The sequence below is a fragment of the Fukomys damarensis genome, unplaced genomic scaffold (assembly GCF_012274545.1).
Source record: "Fukomys damarensis isolate Sample0158 unplaced genomic scaffold, DMR_v1.0_HiC HiC_scaffold_9, whole genome shotgun sequence".
Lineage (NCBI taxonomy): Eukaryota > Metazoa > Chordata > Mammalia > Rodentia > Bathyergidae > Fukomys > Fukomys damarensis.
The window spans coordinates 49,973,656-49,999,280 of record NW_022900921.1 but is presented as its reverse complement, the minus strand read 5'-3'; the positions used below and the strand labels follow the sequence as shown (position 1 = coordinate 49,999,280).

At 38.1% G+C, this 25,625-nt stretch overlaps 1 protein-coding gene across 2 annotated transcripts in view; it reads right to left on the bottom strand.

The window, feature by feature from the left end:
* LOC104852385 (E3 SUMO-protein ligase RanBP2) overlaps nt 1-22,244 on the bottom strand; it is a 49,644-nt gene extending 27,400 nt beyond the window's left edge. For both annotated transcript variants that reach the window (XM_010609994.3, XM_010610001.3), the window contains exons 1-14: nt 22,025-22,244; nt 21,548-21,693; nt 19,178-19,370; nt 15,331-15,418; nt 12,859-13,065; nt 10,834-11,015; nt 10,578-10,753; nt 10,012-10,135; nt 8,575-8,736; nt 8,201-8,338; nt 7,978-8,124; nt 6,653-6,817; nt 6,457-6,540; nt 3,222-3,357 (exon numbers count right to left, since the gene is read on the bottom strand). In XM_010609994.3, coding sequence (XP_010608296.1) covers nt 3,222-3,357; nt 6,457-6,540; nt 6,653-6,817; nt 7,978-8,124; nt 8,201-8,338; nt 8,575-8,736; nt 10,012-10,135; nt 10,578-10,753; nt 10,834-11,015; nt 12,859-13,065; nt 15,331-15,418; nt 19,178-19,370; nt 21,548-21,693; nt 22,025-22,162 — 2,086 coding nt within the window. In that variant the 5' untranslated portion in view covers nt 22,163-22,244. The remainder of the gene's footprint in view (nt 1-3,221; nt 3,358-6,456; nt 6,541-6,652; nt 6,818-7,977; nt 8,125-8,200; nt 8,339-8,574; nt 8,737-10,011; nt 10,136-10,577; nt 10,754-10,833; nt 11,016-12,858; nt 13,066-15,330; nt 15,419-19,177; nt 19,371-21,547; nt 21,694-22,024) is intronic.
* Nucleotides 22,245-25,625: the final 3,381 nt, after the last annotated feature.

Here is a 25,625-nt window from a genome sequence, read left to right as displayed (position 1 = left end):
CCTAGAAAAGTGTAGACAGAAACCTACATCTGAATGTGGAAACAGAATGAACTCCTTGAAGATAGCTGTCTTGGAACCACTCTGAAGAGGAAGCAGGCATGGAATACAGAACAAGTGGAGAGATATAAGCAAAGACTCTTAAGATTACAGGTTAACTAGGACTTTGTCAGTAACTAGCAACTCAAGTGAGAAAAAAAAATTAGAGGGGTCATTTAAAACTACTAAAAATAATCTATTAAAAGCAACCACAGAGGCTGGGGATTAGCTCAGGGACACTGCTTCTGTCTTGCAAGCTCAAGGCCCTGAGTTTGATCCCTGGTACTACACACACACACACACACACACACACACACAAACACACACAAACAAAACACAACTACAGAACAGACAATTCAGGAAAAAATATAAGTGACTATAAAGTCCTGAACATGCCTTATATATTTTTTAAAAAACTTAAAAACTGATACCATTTTTGTTTGTACAAATTGACAAAGGTTTTTTGGATACTGATGACAGTCAACACGCCAAGAATCCAAAGATGGCACACCAAGATGCTTGTGGTTAAAAGAAACAATAATCGAGCCAACCCATTTTCCAGTCCCTCCTCTGTCTCTCTTAGGCAGAAGCTATTTCTCTCTCAACAAAATTTTCCTACTGTTAGCAAAAAAACAAAACAAAAAAGAACCAATAATCATAGGGATGTGTCACAAGCATGATGTTCAATACCCACCACAAATGGGAAACATAGATAGGTCAATAGACCTGGCAGTACTTCCAGATGAAGGGATACCATATACTTATTCAATGAATTTTCAAAGACTATTTAAAAACTACTCATAACTTAAAGTAACTGTTTTTAAAGTAGTCTAATTCAACTATCTAGAACATAATAATAATCTCACAAAAAAATGCTTTATGTACTCAATAAAAGAGAACCAACAAGAAACACTGCAAAATGTTAAGGCAACTTTACATGATGGGAAGGCAATTCAATTAGTTTTTAGTTTTCTGTACACTGTTTGTTACTTCAGTTTTCCTATCTCGGCATATTCTTTACTTTTATTAAGGAGAAAAGTATATAAACACTGGAACAGTTATCAGGAGGCATAGGCACTTCCTTTCTCTACTCTGTGGTCCTGTCAGTGAGCCTGCTGGAGTCTGTAAAATGACGATGTGCTGTTTTCTTCACATTTCATCAGATCATTGCAGGAATGAAAAGAAATAATACAGATGTTGTGTTTACTACACCACAAGATTTTTTACAGCTGTATGGAGAAGTGGAAACTGAGACCCACAAGTTGGCAAATGGCTGGAGCCCTAAAGAAGCCCAACAGGTCAGCCAATTTCTATCCTTGCTCACATTATTCTAGCCAAGGCCAGGGGCTATAAGTGATCACAGTCCTGGCTCTAACCATCTCATACACTCATCCACCACAACAACAGGTAGTAAGTGATATCACCATCTAGTACGAACACACCATCAGGTAGTAAGATTCTCACCATCTGCCTGCACTGAGAACACACTGTTGTAAGAGGACAGCAACATTACCTTAAACACAGCCCCATGTACCATGTCACAGAAATGTGCTATTTTAGCCTAGCCTCATTCTAAATTCATCTTGGGGTTAAAAAAAAACAGAGAAAAATGTACTACCAGGGTCAGGCGTTCCTTCTCCAAATACTCAGGATCCTAAGTGTTTCAGACTTTAAAATATTTGCATGTATCTAATGAAATGTCTTGGAGAGGAGTTGCCAGTAAACATCAAATTCATACATTTTTAGTGCACACCTTAGACACAGACTAAAAGGAAATTCTACACAGTATCTTTAGCATACATAGATTTTGACTGCAATCTACCCTAAGGTCAGGTGTAGAATTTTCCACTTATAGCATCACATCAGATTTCAGATTTTCAGAATCCTTAACCTATACTGTTTCAGGAGTCTTTCTCATGTCTAAAAAAAAAAAAAAATCTCATTAACATCTCTGCCTATGGGTAGTAATGTATCATCCTGGCAAGTGGCTTTTCAGTCTAGCATTATTTGGGGCCAGGGATTTAGCTCAGTGGCGCAGCTGCCTGCCTCACAAGCACAAGGGCCCTAGTTCAATCCCTGGTACCAAAAAAAAAAAAACCCTAGCATTATTTGAATATCTGCTCTATCTATAACTAGCTGGATAATAATCACCTTTCTAAACCCATTTCCTCATCTATATAATAGGATTTAATAATGGTATGACCACCCAGAGTTACTGTAATCGAATAAAATTACATACATAAAGCACTTTTGCACATAGCCAAGCCACAACAAGTTTTGTGTAGTCTTGGCTCATGTGCTGTCTACCATATATACTGTAGTAAATGTCAGCCCCCTACCTACCACTTACTTACACATACATGGAGGCTAATGGCATTTATATGAGACAAGTACTAGAGTCACATTCAGAGAGGTTAACTTACACAGCTGGGAAATGATAAAGCACAACTGAGAAACACAATATAGTCAAACTTCAAGCTCCCTTTGCTTCTGTATACAGTCATATTTCAAAATAAATGAGATTTCCTATTAATCACCAGCCTCCATACATATGTTTGTGTGTGTGTGTCTGTGTGTGTGTGTATAAAATCAAAATAACTATCCAGAAGTTTAAGCTCTTAATTGGGAATCTCTTAGTGCACAGTGCAATATCATATTCATTAACGTTTTTCAATTTCAGGAATAATCCCACCTCAGACACAGTTTATCTAAGACATTCATTAGAAGGTTCCTTCAGTCTTAATATATATGAAATGAGATAAAGCTTGCTTTCTTAATGCTTAGAGTTTTAAAATTCTCAATTGTAACAAATACAGCTTTTAAAGTAACATGAGACATACACTAACACATATATAAATAAATATAGACAACTAATCTATTTAAATGAAGGGGAAGGGGGACTACGGATTTAGCTCAGTGGTAACACTGCCTGCCTTGCAAGCACAAGGTCCCAAGTTCAATCCCCAGCACCAACAAAACAAAACAAAAGAAATAAATAAGGAGGAAGGGAATGGGGTATATAGCTCAAAGATACAGCCCTTACCTAGCACACAGCAGGCCCTAGGTTTGATTCCCAGTTTCCCATTACCACAAAAAAGAGGAAGGGGTATGCAAGTGTGCATGTGTGTCTATGTAAATGTGTCTGATTTTAGTAAAATCTGAGGATAATCTAGTTGCCAACTCACCTGTTAGTGGAGCCCCATGAAAAGTCTGTGACCCCTGATATCCATCAGGCACTTGGTCTGGACCATAATTCTCCGTGGGCCAGCGATGTGGGGATGCTGAATTACTGCTATTCAGTTTCAGTTCCTGCATTTCTTTCTAATAGAAGAAAAAGAGAATGTAACATTTTTTTGGTACCAGAGATCAAACTCAGGACCTTGTGCTTACAAGGCAGGTGCAGTGCCACTGAGCTAAATCCCTGGCCCTAAAAAGAATGTAATTTTAAATACTGAATTATGCCAAGCCAGAAATAGTGCCAAGGAAAACTAAAAATGTTTTCTTCTTCTTCTTTGTGTTTTTGAGACAGAGTCATGTTATGCAATTCAGGCTGACCTCTAACTTGGGGCAATGCTCAAACCTCTACCTCTACAGTGCTGGGATTACAGATGGGCACCACCACATCCAGCCAGCTTAACAATTTTTTTTGTCGTTTTTTTCGTACTGGGATCGAACTTGGGCCCTTGTGCTTATAAGGCATGCAGTGGAACCACTGAGCCAAATCCACGGCCCTAATGATGTTTTTTTAAGAATTTTTATTTTCCAATGAAATCTTGGTATCAAGAACACAAAAGGATCTAGCAGCCCAATTCATAATACCTAAATCATGCAGGCACCTTCTATGCCCATCAACAGATGAATGGGTAAAAAAAAAGTATGGTATTTACACACAATGGTGTACTATTCACCCATAAAGAATGATAAACTTGGGCCAGGGATAAGCACAAGGACCCAAGTTCGAGCCCCAGTACGGAAAAAAAAAAAATAATAATAATAATAATAATACACTTAAGTAATGGATGCACTTTGAGACCATAATGTTAAGTAAAGTAAATCTATCACACGGTTTCTCTTACATGAGAAACCCAATGGATACAGAGTGCAAAATAAGACAATAGAAAAAAAGAGAAAAAAGTTATTGTAATCTAGCATGGACAATGTATTTAAAGTGTTATCTTTATTTAGTGTAACTGTCTTATGTGTTTTATGTGTGTTTTGGCCTGTTAGTCTGGCAGTTAATCTGTGTTTATGATTTAAAAAAAAAAAAAAAAAAAAAGCATGATTTTCTCAGCACTCAGGAAGATGAGGCAGTAGGACTGCCATGAATTCAAGGCCAGTCTGGGTGACACAGTGTATTCAAGATTAGCATCTACATAGCAACCAAAAGAACACAATACTTAATGTGTTACTCTGCTCACTCTAAACAACTATAAAACTTATGATTTCATTTCTACTCCACACTTGTCATTAATCTGTCTGAAGTTCAGCTGCTCAAATCCAAGACCTATAAATTAAACCTCTCATGACATTCATGGTCCTTAAGTCCAGAGTCTGCTCTCCATATTACTGTATTCTTTATGCTACCTAGACTACTCAAAATTCAAAACCATCCCAATGCTTACCCCGACTTGCTGGAACAGACTACTAATTCTCAAGGTCATGGCAAATGTTTCATCAACAAAGGAAAAACAACTAACATTTGCTCAGTTTATTATGTACACAGTGTGATTTTAAAAAATGCAGTGAATGTTTAAATTACTACAGTAAAAGACACATAACTGCCTGCCACACTTCAAATGCACCTGCCCATCATTCCTGCCACATTCTGAAGCAGATCTGGAAGTCCTTCTTCATTAGTGTCTAACGTTACTAAGCTGCCAGCTATCTGTTCTCTACTGCTTTATAGACAACTGCATAGAAACATCATACCCAGCCCCAGAACCTACAAAATGGGCACAAATCAAGAAGTTGCTTCTTTTTCCAAAAACACAAAAAATAAAAACAAAAAACTGTAGTACCATCAGAACACCAGTCAGTTTCAATAAGTTCCAAACTTCTCTGTATCAATCCAACTATCTGACCATTTATAATGTGAGGTAAGAAGCAGATCCAAATGTCTGCTTTCTCCTAGACATGTTTTAAAGAGAAATTTCCTGAAAACCATAACTCTTGTCAATATTCAAACTCAAAAGCTTGCCCCTCACCCCACAAATGATCCAGATGCTACATGTCCAAGACCAAGAAGCCAGGCGATCTGACTGGGAAACTCCGCAGTTACTGTTGACATCTGCCCCACAGCTCTCATCCTGCAATCCCAGATGCAATCATCCTTTTTAAATTTCAAGAACCAGAAAGTGTGATGGGAAACAGAATCAGCAAACCTCACTTTGTAAAGGAGAAGTCAGATAAGAGACAGAAACAGAAATAGGAGGGGAAGACAGAGAGATAGAGAGAGACAGAGATAAAGAAGCAGATCCAAGATTGGTTATCTGTGGCAGAACCCACACCAGCACTTAGCTTCTCAGGCCCACAGACTCAGATGCACTGCATTTCCACAGAACCCAGTGCTGGATGCCTGAGTCCTGTACACAAAGTCAAGATTGCATATGACATCACAGGCCATAGTGCGCAAAACTGAATTATAAAATGTCTGTACAAATTCAAAAACTTTTCTCGTCCTAACAGTTGTTTCAAAGTCACACACTGCTAGCTGCAATATTCTCATCACCACATATCATTTCCTTGATGTCACTTCTAAAGTTTGAGTTTTTGCTCAATGAGCAAGAAAAAAGCTACTTGTACTGTACCTCTGATTTCAAAGAACTAAAGCCTGAATGCTATGACATAATTAAGTCAAAATCAAATGAAAGTATTGAAAATAAACTTTTTTAAAGCTTAGAACACTTTTCAATTCCTACCTGTAAATCTGACCCACACCTCTTCATTAGGCATTATGAGAAATATACTCATGAAGTACACTTAGTATTAGCTTGGTAGTTCAATTCAATCACTTGGGAACTGCCTGTACCAGTACTCATGTTTCTGAATAAATTTTTTTTTCTTTTTTTTGAGACAGAGTCTCACTATGTAGCACTATGTAGCTGAGACTGTATGTAGCCCAAGCTGGTCTCGAACTCACAGCGATCCTCCTGCCTCAGCCTCCCAAGTGCTGGGATTACAGGCATGCACCACCACGCCTGGCTTAAAAGTCTATTTTTAAATGGCTCACAATTTGTGGAAGAGGCAAACACGTAAGAAATTTCACAGATGTGGTAAGGGTCAAGAAAGAGGTATGTAAAACATGGCATGACTCTATAATACTGCATATAGCAAGGGGACATTCTGATCAACTTCAGCAAGTGTGGAGTGGTAGGGGAAGGAATCTTGAACCACAGGCACACTTAGAGAAAAGTGGTTTACCTTAATGGCCTCTACTTGTTGGCAGATCATTTTCAGCAAAGAATTTTGATCTTCTGCCCATCGAGGTGGTGTTTTGGGAGAATACTAAAAATAAATTATTACAACAATCACAATAAATAACCACAAAATAGTATTTAAAACATTTTAAAAAAGAAATACATTCCACAATAAAATGCTTCATTTCTTTCCTGCTTACCATGTAACTCTTGCTTGGTGAAAGAGAGGGTGGAGAATGTTTGCTCTCTGGATCTGCATTTCGAAAACTACCATTCTTATGGAGTGGACCTCCCTCAGTGCAGTCCTCTAGTTCCTGCATAACAGAGCTGAGCATATCCTTCACTGACTCCACAGACACTGGCAGCTAAAGCAAAAGGCATTAATCATAGGATTTAGCTTTCAAAAATATCAGAATAAAACTCTGAAAGAAATATAAAGACTTGATTAATCTGCTAACATTTTTCTCATTTCCTAATAAGCACTTTCTTTAATAATACATGCTGAGGTGTCATATAATCTAAAGTTGCAACCAGAATTAAGAATTAAATAATTTTTTAAAATTAAATAATTCACCAGAACTGTGGACCAAATTCTACAACTAGAATCACAGAAAGGATTAAGTTCGTGAATCAAGGCACCACTGAGAGCAGAGGGATGTGGAGTTGGGAAGTTTTCCCAGTATGAATAGGTTACTGATTTTTTTATCTGATGCTAAATGAAGAGAGAAATACAGATGCTCAGATGCATAAATCTCAATGTAACGGTAGCAACAGCAATCAACTGATAAAATATGCAGCCGTAAGGTAGACTCTAACTCAAGGCTCTACTGACATCTCAAACTGAGGACAGCTGGGAAATAAAGACAGTCCACAACAGGTGATGAGGATAAAGAGAAATGCTCTCAAGCTTCCACAACCTTCCTTTTCAGCAAAGTTCATCAAGGAGTCCTGAAGCTACAATATTTGTTTTGATTACACTGTCAAGACAACAAAAATTTAAAATGTATACATTAGAAACCTTGTTTTTTTGGGTGGTGATAAAGCCAGGCCCTGTGTATACTAAGCAAACACTCTACCACTAAGCTGCATTCCCAGACCAGAAACCTTTTCTAGTATTCCAAGTATTTTTCCTAACAGTACACACCTAGATTACCAAGCTTTAAAAAAGATAGCACCAGCTGGGTGTGGCAGCGTGCTCCCGAAACACCAGCAGCACTTGATAGGCTGAAGTCAGGAAAATCGCCCTAAGTGTGAGGCCAGCCTGGGCTACACAGTGAGTCCAGGCCAGTATGAACTACCACAGCGAGATCCTGTCTCCAAAACCAAAACCAAAAGACAGCAAAACTAAGACAAAACAAAAAGATTAAGAGTATTTACACACATGCGGTGCACACTTACATACATTGCCTTCTGTACATAAATAACAATGCACTTACTGATTCTGGAATTACAAAAATACAACACCAAGGCAAAAAAATTCATCACTAGTATGAACACTCCTAAATGACAACCACCTGCAACTTACTTTCTGGATCACTGATGGATTTGAATCACTGTCATCTAAAATCTTTATTAGGTAGTCCCTGCTCTTTCTCAGGTAATTTTTGCATTCTTCTTGCTCTTCAGGAGAAAGGGCATCATTTTCAATGTCTTCTGCTTTCCTGTGGAAAATCTACACAAAGGGTGCTTTTATGACAATTCAGTTTTTAAAACAAAATTCTCTTATTCCAAGTACCACACCTACTTACCAGTGCAAGATTCCAATAAGAAACAACACTTTTAATAGATTCAAAAACAGTCAAAGCATCTTCTATATTTCCATTAACTGCCTCAAATATAGCAAAACTGATGTGTGCCTCTTCTTCATATTCAGGAGTCTCAGAGACCTAAACATATCAAACAGTTTTTAGTCAAACCACTTCTACTCAGAATATCAAACCCCAAAGATTCCCCAAATACTATATAATCTAACAAAATTCACATCTCACTACTCTTTGCTATATTTGTTGTCAGCTAATGCATTTAGAAACAACACTGACCATAAAGAGCAAGACAATTTATTTAAGAAATTAATATTTTTATTGCTTTGTTTATAAATTAACTCAGAAGGGGATTCTGTTACCTGAATGTCCACACTATGAAAATGCAAAAACAGAGGATCAATAGGTTCAGGAATACTGTTCTTCTTTCTGATTATCTTCAACAATGGTAAAACTTTCTTCCAATAATGAACACTTCTGCCTATGTAGTCCCGTTGATCATAAAAAGAATTAAGACTGCTGCCCTAAAATAGAAAGTTAGAAGATACAACTTTAAGGAATACACACATGATCATGTATAAAAATTCATTTACAAATGATAAGAACTAGTCAAATTTTCTATTCAAAACCAAAAGCACTCCCAAGTTATTTGACTTTCCAAATCCTGGAATAACCAACTGCCCCAATATAAGATAGTAAAGCATTTAAATACTTTTAATACAGTAGTGCCTCAGCTCAGGAACTCAATTCTCCCCATGATTCTGGTCACAAAATGAACTAGATGAGAACCAAATCAAATTTCCCTATAAAGTCAACATTGAAACTAACCACTGAGGGCAATGGATTTGGCTCAGGGGTTCTGCAGCCTGCCTTGCAAGTACAAGGTCCCAAGGTCAATCCCCAGTACAAAAAAAATTTAAAAAAAAAGAAAGAAAAGAAACCAACCAGTGAATTTGACCTCATTCTCAACCAATTCGGAGTTATGGTTTGTTTAGATGTCCCCCAAAACCTTATGTGGATGAGGTGGGACTTTTGAATCTGGAATGAGTAATGCTGGGGTTAAGGACATTTGATTACTAAACCACTACACGTGAATGATTAGTTTGGCACCACCCTAATCCCAGTAGTCTGAATAAGATAAAAGGGGCAGAAAGATGCTCTCAAACTCTCTTGTTACTTTTGCTACTTTGTGCGTGCCATGTTATTTCTTTTCTGCAAGGACTGTTTGCCATCCCTGTCTTGGAGCCAGTAGACTATGGACTGAAACCTTTTTAACCATTGGCTAAACAAACCCTTTCCCCTTTAGCTTTAGGTGTTGGGTATTTTATCTCAACAATGAGAGAAAAGTAATTAACACACTGAGTTTGCGACCAGAATCGTGGAAAGAATCAAGTTCATGAATGGGGTACCACTGTCCTGCCTTTATCAGAGAGTCTGTGCTGTTTTTAATACTTGCCATTTTCAGATGCCCAAATCCCAGCTTGAGCAAAGAGCAAACCATCTACATCTAATTCTGACACGGAAAAGACATCAAGTATTTAGGGAAAACTATAATGTCCTTACCTAAAAAGCCTTCTGCCACCCATCATATTAAAACATTTTCAAGCTAGACAGTAATTATTAACTAATTATTAATAACAGTAATAGTTCCTACCTATACATTATATACTGGATATCATTAAGGTCTCATAGTTAACTCCTGACAAAATTTAAACACACATTTCAGCAACTAATATGAAAAGCTGCTGTTTCAGTTCAAGGTTTTAAAAATTAAGGCACTTTTCTTTCAATGAACTCACCGTTTTCAGGAGGTATTTTGCCCAGTGCACAAGCAGAGCAGGCTGAAGGCCATGTTTCTCCTGGCCTCTTAGGGTGATCAGTTCATGCTGAACTAAAAGTCGCAATTTTGCTGCAGTTCCAGGTCTAAAAAAAGTTGCATTCGATACAATTTCTTTAAAGACATACAATTCCACAATCACATTTATGGTAACTGTCACATGACAAAGTAAATCTTGTATCCCCCCTCCCCCATACTGGGGATTAAACTCAGGGCCTTCACACTAAGCTACATCCCCAGCCCTTTTCTTTCTTTTTTTTTGGAAGCAGGGATTGAACTCGGGTCCTCACACTTGTGAGGCAGGCTGTAGAACAACTGAGCTAAATCCCTGGACCTCATTTTTATAATATAGGGTCTTGCTAACCTGCTCAGGCTGGGCTAACTTTGCAATCTCCTGCCTCAGCCTCCCAAAACACTAAGACTGCAGGCGTTTGTAGCCACACCCAGTGCCAAATGACATCCTCATGTGAGAATTGAAGCTCTGGTAGCCCTAGAGAGTAAGTTAGGGTGTCTCTCTTCACTACTCACGCTGCCTTTCTGTGAACGAGAGCAGAAACTGCATCCCACCATGACTTCTGCTTCTCTGCACAGAGCTGTTTGCACACTGGAAGTGGCAGGCATAGCGGATAGTAGTGGCTGCGGTGGGAATAGTGCTTCTCCTTTAACTGTAAGTGGCTGGTATATATGACTCCAAGCAGAAACACCTGTTTTATTTAAAGAACATTTAAGTTGGAAAAAAAATTAAACCAAACTCAGTAATTAACTTGTTAGACTCCTCACTTACCTCAAGATCTAAAATACATATTGATTCAGGTGCATTTGTTTCAAGTTTTGATGTCTCCTGAGGCAAATGATGAAAGAGCTGCTTTAGCCATTTTCGAAACACAGGTACAGCAGGCAGTGAATTCCATTGTAAGCCCAGCCAGGTCAGGTGCTGGAGGCTTCCATTATGGGCTCGAATGGCACCTGCAAGAAAGGGCATACTTGGCTTGAGGGTTTGGGAATTACTCTGGGCCATCAGTACTGAGAGAATACATAAGCAATCAGCTTACATAAAATTATCAATTACCAACTGCTTCTATACATTAGAATGGGAGAAACTAGGGTAAGTACTCTCAAGTTCATATTAAATGCAGTCACCCTTTATAACTAGAAATTTTAAATTGTGAATAACAATGTCCTTTCCCAGGCCATCTAATAAAAAATGAGACTCACTAAAACTCAGTAAGACAAGTCTGCTGACACAGATCAAATACAGAATGCACACCTTAAATCTTGGGCTGGGGATTTGGCTCAGTGGTTCCACTGCCTGCCTCGCAAGCACAAGGGCCCGAGTTCAATCCCCAGTACAAAAAAAAAAAAAAAAAAATCTTAAAGGATTTTCTTTTCAGTTATGAGTCATAGAATAATGGGCTACCACGGCATTAGTTTATTATTAAAGAAATCTTTCCTTCTACAAGAAATCCAATACTGAAAAGTTTATGGGCTTCTAGAAGCATAAAGAGGTATAATTTTTTTTGGCAGTTCAGTAATTTGCAAGAAATTTAAAGATGGGCAACTCCTTTGCCTCAATTTTTAGGAATTCCACTATGGAAATAATTTAAAATGCAGACACTTTTAAGTTTTTGTCACAATACAGTAAGTCCCAACTTCCAAATACTGGAGTTGCTAATTTTCACAGGTGTATTGTATAAGACTCACTGTCAGCTTAGAAATGAATCCAACTTATGAACAATTCTCCCAGAATGGAACTTGTTTGTTGAGTCTAAGACCTACTATATTACAGATATTTCTCATTTAATGACCTATTTAATGACTTCAGATTTAAAACTGAGGTACACTGTTCAGATTATAATACGCCACTCAGACTTAGGATTTTTTTTTTGTACAGTTCTGTACATCTTGTTTATAAAGCCTCAATGTTTTTTAATACAGTACAGTATTGTAGTTTTATGTTCTGTTATACATTACAGTACTGCATGTAAAAGACTTAGGCAAATAAAAGCAGTCATCAAGCTGGAGTTTCCTCTGACCATTTATTTGTTCGAATACTGTAACACAGATATTATACACAATTCCTCATTTAGCAAACTGTTCATTTAATGATTTAGTCACAGGACTGTAGCCCAGTTGTTAAATGAGGAGTATTTTACTTTTTAATAGTGAAAAACCTGAAAAAATTAAGTGCCCAACAACAGAAAGTAGCATGCAAATTATGGCTGATTCATAAAAGATACTGCTATTAGAAATTATATAGCTTTGCTTTTGTTTTTTATACCAGGGATCAAACTCAGGACTTTGCACTTGCCAGGCAGGCATGGTGCCACTGAGCTAAATCCGTGGCCTTAGAAGTTATATAGCTTAGCTGGGCGTGGTGGCGCACTCCTGTAATCCCAGCACTCAGGAGGCTGAGGCAGGAGGATTGCTGTAAGTTCGAGACCAGCCTGGGCTACAGAGAGGTCAGTCTGAACTACATAGTGAGACCCTGTCTCAAAAAACAAAAAAAACAAACAAACAAACAAAAAGAAGTTATATAGTTTTAACATGGATTCCATTGTTTTCATATACTTTTAATGAAAGAAGACAATAGTGTGTGCATGTACGTGCGTGCATGTGTGTGTATGTGTGTCTGTGTCTGTGTCTGTGTATACATAACACATTTTAATCACATCTTAAAAAAAAACCTGAGATGAATACAGGAAAATATTAAACCATTCATTACTCCAGGGGAACGAGATTGTGGGCAATGTATTTTCCTAACATAAAAGGATTAAAATGGAGAGTACTGCCACCGAAAAGTACAACTTACCAATATCGTATCTAGCCAACTCATCAGTCCCTGGTGCTCGCACGTCAAGGTATCCAATGTCATCACTAATGAGGAAGGAGTTCTCTTTAGGAGACTTAGAAAACAGAGCATCGTACAAAGCTGCCTGCCCACATTTATTGGCAAAAGATTCCACAATCTCCTTTATAAGATTTGGCTTGCCACGACTTAAGTTTAGCAACATGTGCCCTAAAAAGAAAAAATTATTTCCATCATTTTATGATAAGCAAACTGTGGTTACCCATATTTGTTTCCTGCATATACCCAAGGAAGAAATAACACAATTATCTCAGACCTCTCAATTCTGAAACCCAACAAGAAAAATAGTGCTTATGTAAAAATGAACACAGTACAGATTGAACAGTATGTGGGTCTACCTAAAAGAGATATGTATATGGAAAAATAACATAGGCTTGAAGCAGCCATCAGACAATAGCATAGCCAAGCTCTAATTGATACACTTGATTTTTTGTTTGTTTTTGTTTTGGTACCAGGGATAGATTTTTTTTCTTTTTCGGTACTGGGGATTGAACTCAGGATCTTGCACTTGCCAGGCAGGCACAGTGCCACTGAGCTACATCTCTGGCCCAATACACTAGCTTTTTAACCTGAGTGACCAGAATGCTCCTTTAAACAGCTTTTACATATTTATTTCCATTCCCAGACAATTTTTTTTTTTTGGTACCAGGGATTGAACTCAGGACCTTACGCTTGCTGTGCTTGCGAGGCAGGCAGGAGAACCACTGAGCTAAATCCTGGCCCTCCCAGACATTTCTTAATTCTGTAAAAGTTTGGGGTGACAAATCTATTTTAAGAGCATTCGTTAAATACTTTTACATGCTACAACATGGGTGAAGCCTGAAAACATGTTAAGTGAAAGAAGCCAGTCACAAAAGTCCACATACTATATGATTATAGGAATTATCTGACTATTACATTGGCTACTAAAAATAATAGTAGAGGGCCGGAGATTTAACTCAGTGGTTCTGCCGCCTGCCTTGCAAGTGCAAGGACCTGAGTTCCACCACCACCACCACCACCTCCCCCCTACCAAAAAAAAAAGCAGACTATTCCCTAAGGCTAAAGAGATTAGGAAAAGGGGGGACTAATTGCTAATGTACATGGGGTTGTAATGACATAGGACAGGAGAAAAAAGTCACTCCAAAGCATAGAGCTCTCATCATTCCCTCCAAGAGAGTGGACCATTAGTCAAGAGGAGCACCAGGTGCTCTGACAGCCTAATGACAGACCAAAGCTCACAGAGACATGGACTTAATACTACTTCCTGCTCTTCATGAAGTTCACCAATGTTATACCAAAATCACTCTGTGTGGGAAAACAGGTGTAAGACTGAAGCCTGGGATGAACTCTCCTTAGGATGTGTAGGAGGGGATACCAAGCCATCGCCCTTTTCCAAGGCTGTTTGCTGGCGTGCCAGCATCACCCAGTTTCAAAGACAAAAACAAGTGCAGCTGAGGTCTGATTAAAAGAAAATACACATTCAGGTATAGTTTACAAATTATAAGAACCTGTTCAACTTTCCCTGAACCCTGTATCATATGCTTGCTTGCTTCTTCTTTGAATAAATCTAATAAGTCAGGTTACCAAGACCTGTCATGTAAAGGTACAAGATCCCAGTAATGAATGTAACTGTATTGTATACCTAGAATGTACCAATAAACTCAATAAAAAGAAAAATAAATATATAAATAAAAGTCAGGCACGTTATCAGCTTGGGGCTCTTTGTCCACTAAAGGCAAGAGTCCCCCAGCCCTCCTCTTCCAAATTTTCTTTGTGTCTTGTCTTTTAGTCATCATTGGTTCCCAGTATGGGGATAAACTTGTAGGCTGATTCCCACAAGACCCCAGAGAGAATGGTCTCTTTAGTTTACAACTTCATTCCCTGGCTACCTGGCCTCCCTTGAAGTTCCTGCTTTAGCAAAAGCACAAGCAACATGTGCAGCCCTGCAGGCACAGACCCAAGCCACCAAGCTGAGAATACACTGACAGTTCTCAGTGCCTAAAAGGACATATATATGCACAGCGGCTTCCAGCTTTCTCACTATGTTCTCAGCTCTTTGAGAGAGCTACATCTATGCCTTTATATAGCCCACAGCAGTGTTTTACAAGTAGCTGGCATTAAATGGTTGGCAAGTGAGTAATGACACTCAGTTCAGGAAATGCTCTGAAATACTTAGGATGTATCCTCTACTGGCTACACAAAGGAAGGGTTAAGGAGTTACTTCCACCTAAGAGCAAACAATACCAAGTATTTGTTCCTTTTAAAGACTGTACCATTTCTTCTCATCCCTTCCATACCTCTTTGCCCTTATCTAATACAACAAAAAGAAACAATATGACAGATTATCTCCTAAAAAGATTTTAACATTAAGATGTGCTCTAATAGAAATTCTTCTTTATTCTCTTTTAAATTAAATTAGAACATTACTATTACCTGATTGGCTCAAACGATCATGGGCCATCATTTCCAGTAGATTTTGTCCAGCTTCTCCTTTTATTAATTTAATCTTTGGCCTTGGAACCTGGTAATTTTAGAATCAAAAATCTTAATTCAGGGGTATCCAAATTTCTAACATATATTCCTATTACATCATGTTCTTTATAATGAATAAAGTTAACTAATAATTTGACTGGAAAACACTGCAAACAAATGGGAAGCAAGGAACTCACATCATCTATACAGTATGAATAAAAAGAGCACGTTTTTTCAGTACTGAGATTGAGGCTAGGGCCTTCACAATGAGCTACATTCCTAGCCTTTTCAAAAATGTTTAATTTTGATATGTCTAATTTGCCCCATATAGGATTGAACTTTCAATCCTCCCACCTCAACCCCCCAACATTTTGTGGTAGTGGGGGGTGGGGTACTCAGGAACAAACCCAGGGCTACCTGCATGCTAAGCACTCACTCTATCACTGAGCTACATCCTCATCCCCTTTCCTAACTGGTGGAGATATGACATGGTATAATTTGTAAGGGTAGAAATTTGCAAGAACTCTAAAATTTATAAACGCTTACATATAATTATACTTTGATCTTCCAATTCTTTCAGGGATTTATCTTACTTTTCACACGTGAAAACAGCATAAGGCTTGCCACTCATTTGAAGCAGAAAAGCAAAAAATAAAAGCAACCTAACTAATGCCATAGTTTGTTTTGTTTTTTTTCCAGTACCAGGGATCGAACTCAGGACTTTAGGCTTGTGAGGCAGGTATAGCGCAAAAGAGCTAAAACCCAGCCCTATTAATACCTTAGTTTTAAAACCCTGGCTTTAAAAGTAAGCCAACAATCAGAAACAATTGTACAATGAAATAACATGCAAACATCAAAATAATGAGATACTTTTTATGTATTACTATGGAAATAGTGCAAAAATACTTTTCATAGACATAAACACGATGTTCAAAATGTTTTCTATTTTTTTCAAAGGAGAAGGGATCTATGTGTTCTGCTAGTAGATACACGTTCTTGGGCTGGGAATATAAATTATCTTGAAGAATCACAAGAAAGGACTTAACAGTTTTTCCAGGGTAGAGATATAGAAACTGCAGAATGGAAGTAGAAAGAAGTTTTCACAATATACTCTTAAATGTGATGCAGTAGTACACACACATAACCCTGGGCCACAGAAGGCTGAGGCAGGTGTTCAAGACCAGCCCACACCATATAGTGAGACCCTGTCTCAAAAACAAAACAAAACAATTTGTGGGGCATACTGTCGCACACCTATAATCCCAGCACTCAGTAGGCTGAGGCAGAAGAATCACTGTGAGTTCAAGAACAAGATGGGCTACACAGTAAAACCTTGTCTCAAAAAAAACCCAAGCAACAAAAAAAAAACACACACACACACACAATGTACTCTTATGCATCTGTAGAATTTAGAGTCATATAATATAATTATCTTTCCAAAGATACTAATTTTTGTTTTTAGACAGGGTTTCACTATGTACTTCCAGCTGGCCTTGCACTCACTATATAGCTCAGGCTGGCCCTGAACTCATAGTGAACCTTCTGCTTCTGCCTCTGCCTCCTGAGTACTGAGATTAAGGCATGTACCACCAAGCCTGGCTAAATTACTAATTTTTACAAATAAGAAGAATCTAAAAACTTTTGCTTTTGAATTTCAGGAACATTAGTTTGACTTATCCTTTCACCTGTTAAGTTTTCTAAACACACCACTTTGTTATCTACATATGTTGAAAACAGCACACAAAACAAGAAAAAACAGGAAATAATTGTTTTCAAACTGACCTCCATTCATATACCTGGTTTCTTTTACAGAATTACTCAATACCTAAATTTGTGACCAGGTAACTAGTTATGAATCCACTCAGTGTAAGCATTCCCAAGTCCTCTTCATCTTAACTAAAAATAGGGCTCAAGAGATTGTCAAATGCCTGAAGTGTGTTGTACTGCAAGAACCACACAGCAGACAGAGGTCTTAAAGCGCTGTCATAAAAGTTCGCCTGGGGTTGGGGATTTAGCTCAACAGCACCTGCCTTGCAAGCACAAGGTCCTGAACTGGATTCCAGGCACCAAAAAAAAAGTTCACCTAACCTAACTCCATAGCTAACAAATTACCAGCTAACAACCTTCCTTTTATGCTTAGGCTACATAGTGAGTTCAAGGCCAGCCTGAACAACATAGAAGAAAAATAAACAGGGCCGGGCATGGTGGCGCATGCCTGTAATCCCAGCACTCAGGAGGCTGAGGCAGGAGGATCACTGTGAGTTCAAGACCAGCCTGGGCTACATAGTGAGTTCCAGGTCAGTCTTAACTACACAGTGAGACCGCGTCTCAAAAAAAACAAAACAAACAAACAAACAACCACAAACAGCTTCTGTTACTTGAGAATTTTTTTTACTTGAGAATTTCTATAAAAAGCAAGAAACTTTCTAACATTTATGTAAATTACTGACCCTTGATGACTTTATTTTCACTACTAAATGGATTCCTTGTGAAATGTGGTGTGCTGGCACAACCTGTTATCCTAGCAATCTGGAAGGCACAAAGATCAAATCAGACCTTAACCTGGAAAGAAAACTCCAGGACTTAGTGAGCTTCTGACTTAAGTGCAAATAAATAAATAAATAAAATGGCTGAGGATGTAGCTCAAAGTGAAGGCCCTGAGTTCAAGCCCCAGTACCACATTTCTATGAATGTAAGTTTCTATTAAGCAAATAATAGTACAGAACACTGTGAGGCTGAATAGCAAGTGTTTTTAGAGAAGATCTACTATGAACCAGAAAGACACTTCTGTGGAAATAAATGAATCCATTCTTGTTCCTTCCCCAATCCCCCCAAAAAATAATTCTTTAAAGTTAACAATCATTTTTATAAATCTACTTAATTCATTTTTGGAAGACTGCTTATTTCTTTATCAATTCAGAAGTAATATAAGAGAGATGGAGGAAGCAGGAGAGGGAAGGGGGAAGGGAATGTAAAAAAAACTAGGGTGTGTTATGTACATGTACCCCCCCGCTATAATCAATGTAGTCATTATGTACTGCAAACACTAATAAAAATAAAATTTAATAATTAAAAGATATCAAAACTAAAAAAATGCATTGGCAAAGGGGCATGAGCTAGCACCCCATCATCTAATAATAAGCATTCAGATCCTGTCCTAGTTCCCTCCTGCCACTGTCTTTGTACAGGAAAGGCTTTGTTTCAAAGATGAACACATAAATAATGATGTCACCAAGCATTCATATTACATACATGTTTTTTCATATTACATATAGGTGTTTTCATGTCAATGTTAAAAGAATAATCACATAGCAATCATACCCCCCCAAAATTGTCTTTTTTATATGTGTGTTTTTGAATCAAGTTTTATCCACATTTGGTTCCCAGCAATGGCAAAGTAAAAAGACCAAACTCATTAAATTGGTTTTTAAGTAAGTTATAGCAATACAGATTGCTATACAACTGCTTTACCTGCTGCCTCACCAGTACTTTGTAACTGCCTGCTTTTTTGTTTTTTTGTTGAGACAGCGTCTCACTATATAGTTGACACTGACCTGGAACTCACTGTGTAGCCAGGCTGGTCTCACAGTGATACCTCCTGCCTCAGCCTCCCAAGTGCTGGGATTACAGGCATGCGCCACCCCGCCCGGCTCTACTCCTTGCTATTTTTAACCTATCAACTTGACTTTCATTTTAACATTCACTTACAGACTCTCATATATTTCCATTATGTATCACAGCACACCTCCATGAGAACATGACAAGACTTGGTTAAATGTCACCTGCACCTGAACTGGAAAAGGCTCACCTGAAATGCTATCAGATAGCACAACAGAGCCAGCTCAGAGAGAGCTCGCCACTGAATGTCACTGTGCTGACCCATCTTCAACAGCAGGGAGGCAGCGTGCAGGTAGAACTGTCCTTTCACTTCTTGGAAAACAACTGAGAGTTCATCATTTCCACCCACCGAAGGCTTCAGAGACTGTAGAACGCTATCAAAACTGCAACATTAAAAAGTCAGACAGTAGTCAAAATTTATTGCATCATGAATAATCAGTTTCATATAGTCAATTCAAAGTAAAATAGGGCCAGGGATTTAGCTCAGTGGTGCCACTGCCTGCCTTGCAAGCACAAGGTCCCAAGTTTGATCCCCGGGACCAAAACTAAAAATTTTTAAATAAATTAATTAAATAAAACAAAGCTTTTTTTCAAGATTCATCTTCCACATTAGTAAGTCCTATTAATCCTTTTTTTTTTTTCCTTCCAGTACTGGGGATTGAACTCAAAACCTTACACTTGCAAGGTAGGCATGGTACCACTGAGTTAAATCTCCAGGCCAATCCTTATTCTCTATTTCATAAATTATGAACCATTTATCACTCATTTTTTGTTTTGTTTTGTTTTTTGTTTTTGAGACAGTGTCTCACTATGTCATTGAGACTGACCTGGAACTCACTGTGTAGCTCAGGCTGGTCTCGAACTCACAGCAATCCTCCTGCCTCAACCTACCAAGTGCTGGGATTACAGATGTGCACAAACACACTGGGCTTGGGCTTACATTTTTAATGAACTAAGTCTTTTTTTAATTCCTCAGTTTTATTTTCTAATATGATAAATACTAACAGTAATAACGCACAAGATCTTAGGGGATGTTCAAAGGGTATTTATTAGAGGATCTTATGACCAAAAACATTGATAATATAAACCATACAAAATAAAACATCCTAGCCGGGCGTGGTGGCACACGCCTATAATCCCAGCACTCAGGGGGCTGAGGCAGGAGGATTGCTGGAAGTTCAAGACCAGCCTGGGCTACATAGAGAGTTCCAGGTCAGACTGAACTACATAGTGAGACCCTGTCTCAAAAAACCAAAAAACAAAAACAAAAAAAAATCCAACAAAACAAAACATCCTAAATATTTTATAATCTGAAAGTTTAAGTTACTTTTTTACTTTTTTTTGGTACCGAGGATTGAACTCAGGACCTTGCCCTTGCCAGGCAGGTGCCAGTATCACTGACCTAAATTCCCAGCCCCAGTGACTTCTTTTGAATACTGCCCTTACCCTACATCATCAGAAAACTAAGTTGTTTTTTCAAAAACACTAATTCTACAACACTTAACTGAAACATTGTGAAATAAACCAACAGTGTAAACCATGGATCAATAACATGTTTCTATAGAGTCCGATAATGTGGCTTTACAGGCTAGTCTCTGTCACAAACATTCAACTACTCTTGCAGTATGCAAACAGCCACCATAAAGAAATCTATGCTGGCTCGACAACCTTTTTAGTCACAAGATCAAGCAGCAGGCCACAGACAGCCCATGGGCTCTCATCAGCCCCTGCTCTAAACTAACACCCTTATCCAAGTCATAGTGATGTTATTGTTTGAAGGAATTCATTTTCATAAAATAGAGTACTGACATACATACATACATACATGCATGCATGCATACATACATACATAAATGAATAAAACAAAACGAGTTCTGGTTCCAAAAATCAAAGTTTTAAAAAAAGGAAAATTCATGTTTCACGTTCGTTTTGTTTCTAAGCCAAAAACAGTATTTCCTGAAATATTAGTGATGCTAAGTACTTACACTTGTACATCTGAATTTAGCCCCTGGTAAAAGGGTGAAGAACTGTTACCTGATTTTCACTCAAAATTGTCCTTTTATAAAAAAAATTAAAATGTAGTTTAACAGAATATTCATTTTAAGGCCTGGCTATTAAGCATGCCAAAATGGATCATTTAGCTATAAATCTAATTTAAATCAAAACCGAACTAAAGCCAGGTGTGGTGGCGCACACCTGTAATCCCAGCGCTCAGGAGGCTGATGGCAGGAGGATCACTGTGAGTTCAAGACCAGCCTGGGCTACATAGTGAGTTCCAGGTCAGTCTCAACTACATAGTGAAACCCTGTCTCAAAAAACAACAACAACAACAAAAAAAATGAACTAAAGAGTTCTCTAAAAAGTCAAAGTCATACAAAACTTTATTACAACATCCCAATAAAAGAAGCAAAATGCAATTCCCTCTGTTTCATTGTATTAACTATAACTCCTGGGTATATTATAGAAATAATGATGCTATTAAGTAAGTTTAAACCAAATAACCACTGCAAAAAGGAAACCTGTGATTTATGCTGTCGCCCCTTCTTCCAAGTTCACACACCTTTCCAGTAGCTCCCTGACCTCCTGCTCATCTCTGGTGGAAAGCGTGAGAAGCATCAGGCTAGTATGGGCCAGGAGCAAGTCCTTACTGACTGCTCGGCGGCCACCTTTGTCAGATTCCAAGCACTGTAAAGATTCCAGATATTCCTATTTTGTGGAAAGAACAGTAAGTCATTAAGCTATCAAATTTTGAGAAACTGAATATTTCATGCCAACAAATTTCTTGGACCACTCTTATCACATTTCTGAAACAATATTGGTTTTTATACCAGCCTAAAATAAAAATACCAAAAATATGTATATATTTGTCATACTACTTTTCAATCTATCCATTATAAATTGAAATTATCTAGTAGGACTTCATTTTATAGTCACTCTACATGAATGAAAGAAGTTCAAGAGTTGAAGAGTGCAGTACTACAGTACAAACAGACTATGCAACTCTAAGCAAGTATGGAGGCCCTGTACTTTCATCTACCTTAAGGGTCTGTACAACACATGCATTCCACTCCAGATTTGTACGCAAAACTGTGTGCTTCTCTGCCCCATGGCAGTGGGCCACAGCATCCTTCAACCTCTTATTTGAACGATATAGCTCCACTAGCCGGATATTCATATAGATGTCATCGGGTCTTAGATAAAGTTCTGACTGAATCAAGTCAAAAAGTTTATTCCATCCATCTTCACCTTTACAATCTAAAAGTTGTTCCTATTTGGGAGAAAAAAAATCAAAAAATAGAAACAAAGCAACATTAATTTAGAGCAATGATGGCAGCCCTTTTAGAACTTTCAAAGATACAAACTGCCTGTTGCAGCATGCACGCATTAAATCTAAATGTGATTTAGAGCAACATCTGCATAATCCTAAACAAGATGAAGTTCATTCCTAACATTGTTGTGACTAGCTTTAGGAAAGGGGCACCATGAGTACCACTCTTCTTATCTCAGGAGCCCTTTCAGCATTGCTCCCACTACTTGAGCCCCAAGAACCTGATGTGGGGGGAAATACACAAGATCCCAGGCACCAACACCTTGGTTCCCACCAAAAGCTGGTGCCCCCTGAGTCCTCGTCACCAGGGGACCATATCTTCAAACCTCTCTGTATCTCTCTGAATCTAACTCAGTCCCTTAGTCCAGAAGCTAAAAGCGAATCTGCTGTCTTCATTATCTTCCCAAAGCACTGCTTAACCTACCTCCTGCCTTCACTGTCACAATAACCCCAGCAACCTCTGCCCTAACAGCTGCTCTCATCTACAAACACGGAGATGGGACCTGTAAACTACTTGCTCCTCAATGCCACCTCTTCTCTCCCAACAAACCTTGCGTGGTCCTCCTGGGAGCAACCAGGACAAATCACTCTCCATCTCCAACAACCAGCCCTGGGATTAGCACTCAAGACATACAACACATGCAATAACTTAGCTACTGCAAAAGCAATTTAAACTACAAATATTAGAAATGGTTGCATCTTAGTTTTCTCCTTTTGTATTTTTAATTTGGCCTTACCTTTAACTTATATACTTCAGGATTTCCAGGGAAGAGTTTTCCTGCTCTTTCAACCCAGTATTTTGCTCTTCCATCTGTAACATCATTTTTACAAAGCAACTCTGCAATCTTCAACACAAGATCTTTTTGTGTTGGGTTTAAATCCACTGAACGCTAATATGGGGGAAAATTTTACATACAAAGGTTTAAAAAAATTATCAGTGCAATTGTTAAAAATTCTATTCCTAGATGACACGTTATTTCAAAATTAAAACTGAACTATTTTGGAATTTTATGGAACTCAATCAAATGAAAATTATGGTTTTAATCAGGTGAATGCAAACAAGACCCAAGAACATCATCTCTAGTCTGACTTAAATTTCATAGGTATTAAATTATAGTGTACTGAGGGCCAAATCTTAAATGTCTACTAACCTGTACCATTCAATGCTGGTTTCATGATACCCATAAAATACACCTAAATAATTCATAACATGAATTTTAATCCAACAATTACCTTGTAACATTCAACAGCTTTGTCAGTATTTTCCTCTGCTTCATAAAGAAGACCCAGAAATCTGTGACCTTTGGGATCCCGCTCTTGCACATTAATATATGAAGATACATATCTGTTTTTAAATAGAAATACAAAAAACATCTTAAGATTAGTGCTTTCAATGATACAAACAGCCCACTGCAGCACGTGTGCAATAGGTTCACCACACTGTTACCGGGTTCAAACTAGGTATGTTTTACACAAAGTATTCTCTTGTTTTAATTTTTTATCACTGTTCTTTTCTGATTAAAAGTCCAGCTATCTAACCAGAAAAACATTAAAATATAGCTCTTTCATTTCATGCTAACCCAGGCCCACTTTTAGAAAAAAATGTTTGAAGCCAAATAAAAACAAACAGTAACCTGTAAGCAGTATACATTCTAGGGTCAATATATTTCTGAGAGTGATGAATTTCTTGTTCCGAGATACAAATAAGCAAAGCAGTATGTTCTTTAGCAGTTATTCCTACTGCAAGGAACACAAGGAAAGGCAATGGTTTTTTAAAACTAACCATGTTGAAAGTTTGGCACTTACTTTTTAGCAAGATCGTATTCTTTAGCTTCATAGTACAGCCTCGCAAAATAAAATCCTTTCAATGATTTCTAAGAAGAAAAAAAGGTTTTATTCTTCATATTTTCAAATATTATGCTTTTTCTAAAGGACAACGCCTAACGAGGGTAGTGTTCACATAGAACTGCCTAAAAAATGTATATTCTAAAATTCATGAGTCCATGCTTTATAATTCCTAGCATAAAACAAAATAAATTTCAGAATAGCAAGACAAACAGGCATCAGAAGTACTTGGAAACTTTAGAAACCATGGAAATCTTAAAAATTATGTGGTAGCCAGTTCTCTCAGTTTACAGAAAACTACACAAAAGCCAGCACTTCTGGAAAATGAAAGGTATACCAGAAACCTCTCTTCTCCTAACATATGTCAGCCCTCACAGAGAAGAACAAGCAACTACTTCAGAGCCATTAAGGCAGTGGGAGAGCCCTTGGGCCAGGTACTAGACTCTCTACAGCTCAGCATTTTACACTTGAGGAATTTAAAAGTAGTAATAAAAACTGAATTATAGGGCCAGGGATTTAGCTCAGTGGTTCCTCTGCCTGCCTTGCAAGTGCAAAGTCCTGAGTTCGATCCCTGGTACCACATCCATACACACACACACACACAAAAAAAAAAACCTGAATTCTGTACCTCCTTTGCGCAAGGACCCAAATTCAATCCCCAGTACGGGCGGGGGGAGGCTAATTCTTCAGGGAAAAAACCAAATCCACACCCTAACTCTTTATCTCCATAAACCCCAAAACAGAATGCAGGTTCAGACAGTTATGTCCATAATGTGATTAAGATACAGCTATCAAGGGCTGGGGATTTATCTCAGTGGTTCCACCACCTGCCTTTCAAGCGCAAGCACCGGAGTTCGATCCCCGGTACCAAAAAAAGATACAGCTATCAAAATTTCTGAAGACTGCCCAAGGACAGAGAAAAAAATAATCAATATATTAAGTTAAAAAGCATTCTACAGAGTAGGATGTTTTCAATTTTATGTTCCTGATTAGGCATATAGTCTCCTCTATGTCTGACTATACACAGTGTGATCAAAATATACAGTGAATTACTAAGTTGGCTTTTTAAAAATTGATACAGTAAAAGACACCCTGTCCATCTGGAAGTCTTCTTTGGTTGCATTATTGTAGCTGCCTCAATGTCTTGAATTGAGTCAAACTGTTCACCTTTCATTTTCAAGTCATTTTTACTTGAGGAAGAGTTAGAAGTTGTACAGTGTCAGATCCAAGGAATAAGGTGAATGAAGCCAAATCATAATATCTTTTATGAGCCTGCCTTTCCATTGTATGACAATGGGAGGAAACATTCACTGTATTTCTTATCACTTCTCATAAAGACATGAAAGAGGAGTTCTGAATTGCTTCAGAAAGTGGTAGCAGGGCCCAGGTTCTCAGCAGCACAGTACCTTCTGGGCAAGCAAGAGGCCCTGAGTTCGATTTCTAATACCCAAAAAAAAAAAAAAAA